This window comes from Trypanosoma equiperdum (assembly GCF_001457755.1).
Source record: "Trypanosoma equiperdum strain OVI genome assembly, contig: ctg_1074, whole genome shotgun sequence".
NCBI lineage: Eukaryota > Euglenozoa > Kinetoplastea > Trypanosomatida > Trypanosomatidae > Trypanosoma > Trypanosoma equiperdum.
The window spans coordinates 44,444-46,598 of NW_027123032.1; the positions used below are offsets into that span (position 1 = coordinate 44,444).

At 45.3% G+C, this 2,155-nt stretch overlaps 1 protein-coding gene across 1 annotated transcript; it reads left to right on the forward strand.

Annotated features, from left to right (window-relative positions):
• Positions 1 to 118: 118 nt before the first annotated feature.
• On the forward strand, positions 119 to 1,738 carry TEOVI_000548700 (uncharacterized protein; the record flags this gene model as incomplete). The annotated part of the gene is made up of 1 exon (XM_067220201.1): positions 119 to 1,738. One exon carries the CDS (start codon positions 119 to 121, stop codon positions 1,736 to 1,738), a length of 1,620 nt encoding a protein of 539 aa, XP_067076302.1.
• Positions 1,739 to 2,155: the final 417 nt, after the last annotated feature.

Consider the following 2,155-nt stretch of genomic DNA (forward strand, 5'->3'; position numbering starts at 1 on the left):
ATATGGATTTCCGTACCAATTTCGATTAGACAAGCGGATTCCCAGCAGGGTTGCATCGTGGGTTACATAGCAAGGAAAGGGTTGCCTCAGAGGAACTGTTTATTCTTACGTGAGGGAAATGAGCACCAACGGCGGCGTTGAATGTTCGAATGCCTACATTACAGAGGGCGTTAAGCTATCCCCAATTTCGTCGGAGAAAGCTGAGAACACTCAAAACAACGACGGTGTGACACTTCTGCAACCGTCGTGGTTCCCGAGAGAGGAGCTGAAGGAAGCAGTGAATGGAAGCACACAAGCCAATCCTTTGAAAGGACCTTCGCCGACCGACCAGCCGCCACCCCCGCAAGTTCTAAGTCCGGCGCAACCACAGTCGAGAAATGCACCAGCGTCCCTGTCTGAGTCTGTCAGGAGGTTACATGAACGCTTTCGCAATACTTCATGGCTTGAAATGATATGCATCTTCGTTATTATTACTGTTGTTATAGTCGGGCACTTCATTGAAATTATTAGCATCAAATACTGGCATTCGAAATTTCCAAATGGTAAAACGCCGGGAACACTAGCAACGTTGGTACTTCCATCGATACTATTGGCTGCGTTCATGGTGACTGTAATGTTGCTCTTTATCTTTTTCACAACTCCGTCGCTTCGATTTGCGTTTTGCTGCCAGTCCCTCGTCATGCTCTTCCGCATTGGATGCATAGATGCGATACAGAGCGGAGTCGGTGTATACTCCGTTATTAAGACACCGAATGCGCTCGCCGCGCTGGTAAAACCCGCAGCCCCGTTATTCGCAACCCTCTTTACGAAGATGTTCCTTAAAGACAAAAGGTCATACGGTAGCCCATGGCTTCTCATTTCACTTGCGTTCGTTATCGCTGGAATCCTTGTGGCCTCAATTTTTGACCTGAAGCATGGATTCAACAAGATTGGAAAGAACTCTTGGTGGGCAAGCATCTACTTGGTTGCAGTAGCGTTGAGTTCGTTGGTGAACGCGATGCAGGCGGTTTATATGTTAAAATTTACATACGACCCAAAATTCGACGAATTGTACAAGATTCGCGCTCGAGGGGGAACTGCGGTACCTTCAATGGGCTCCCAATCTACCTTGTTGAGTGCCCAAAACGTGTTGGCCCTCGGGGTTGGTAACGGAAACCACCAACTTGCCGTCGAGATGGGCAATATTCCGGCGGCACAGGAACCTGAGGACGTCGCGCGTACTGCGCTTAAGCGTTTACGACAGGGAAGGGGAACAAGCGTGAAAATTGTCATGCTAACCATAATGTTATTGTTCCGCTTTGCTGGAACTTTAGCATTTCTTCCACTCGATGGGGTAAAACCGTGGGGCGAGAGCAACAGCATTGGCGATGCTTGGAACAACCTCATTGCTGGTGGGAGGTGCGTCGCTACGTGTGATAACAATTTACCCCCATTTGTCATGTACACTTCAGGTGTTCTCCTCAGTTACGTTGGATCAGCATACCTCAATCAGTATAGTGTGACTATGTGTTCTATCATAAAGCAAATTGCATGGCCGTTAGCCGCTCTGATACTTGTTTTTGTCCCCAGGTGGAGTATCGATCCCGTGGTGACGCCTTGGTATTTCAGCCTCGTGTCTATTTTCATCCTTTTGTTGGCTGTCCTCTTGTATATGTTTTGGGAATGCAGCACTGGTGATGAGAAAGATAAGAATGAACGCCAGTTGAAGGAACGAATGATGTATCACTTAGCGAAGTGAGCTCCTTTGGGTAGTCGTAGTGTTTTGGCTTCCATATTTCTTAATTTTTTCATTCCCACGACTGACCAGATAGAAGAGAGCAGGTTGTGAAGCCTGTCTAAGTTCTATTATGAACAATTTAAGTAGCAGCTCGAGGGAATGAGGGAGGACGCGTTAAGTTTCATTGTGTGAATTGAAAAGGGCATATATTTATTTACTCAGGAACGCTGAGTAAATATACTGAGCCTTTTTCCGGAATCTCTTTTTTTGTCTTTTCTTTTTTGTTTCCCATTACCTCTTTTATTGGGTATACTGTCCCTCACATAAATGTTTCCACCTATATATATATATATTAGACATGTATTCAATAATAACATATCGCCTTTTCTGATTTCTTTTTTGTTGGTTTTTTTTAAATACTGTGATCCTCCTTTCTTT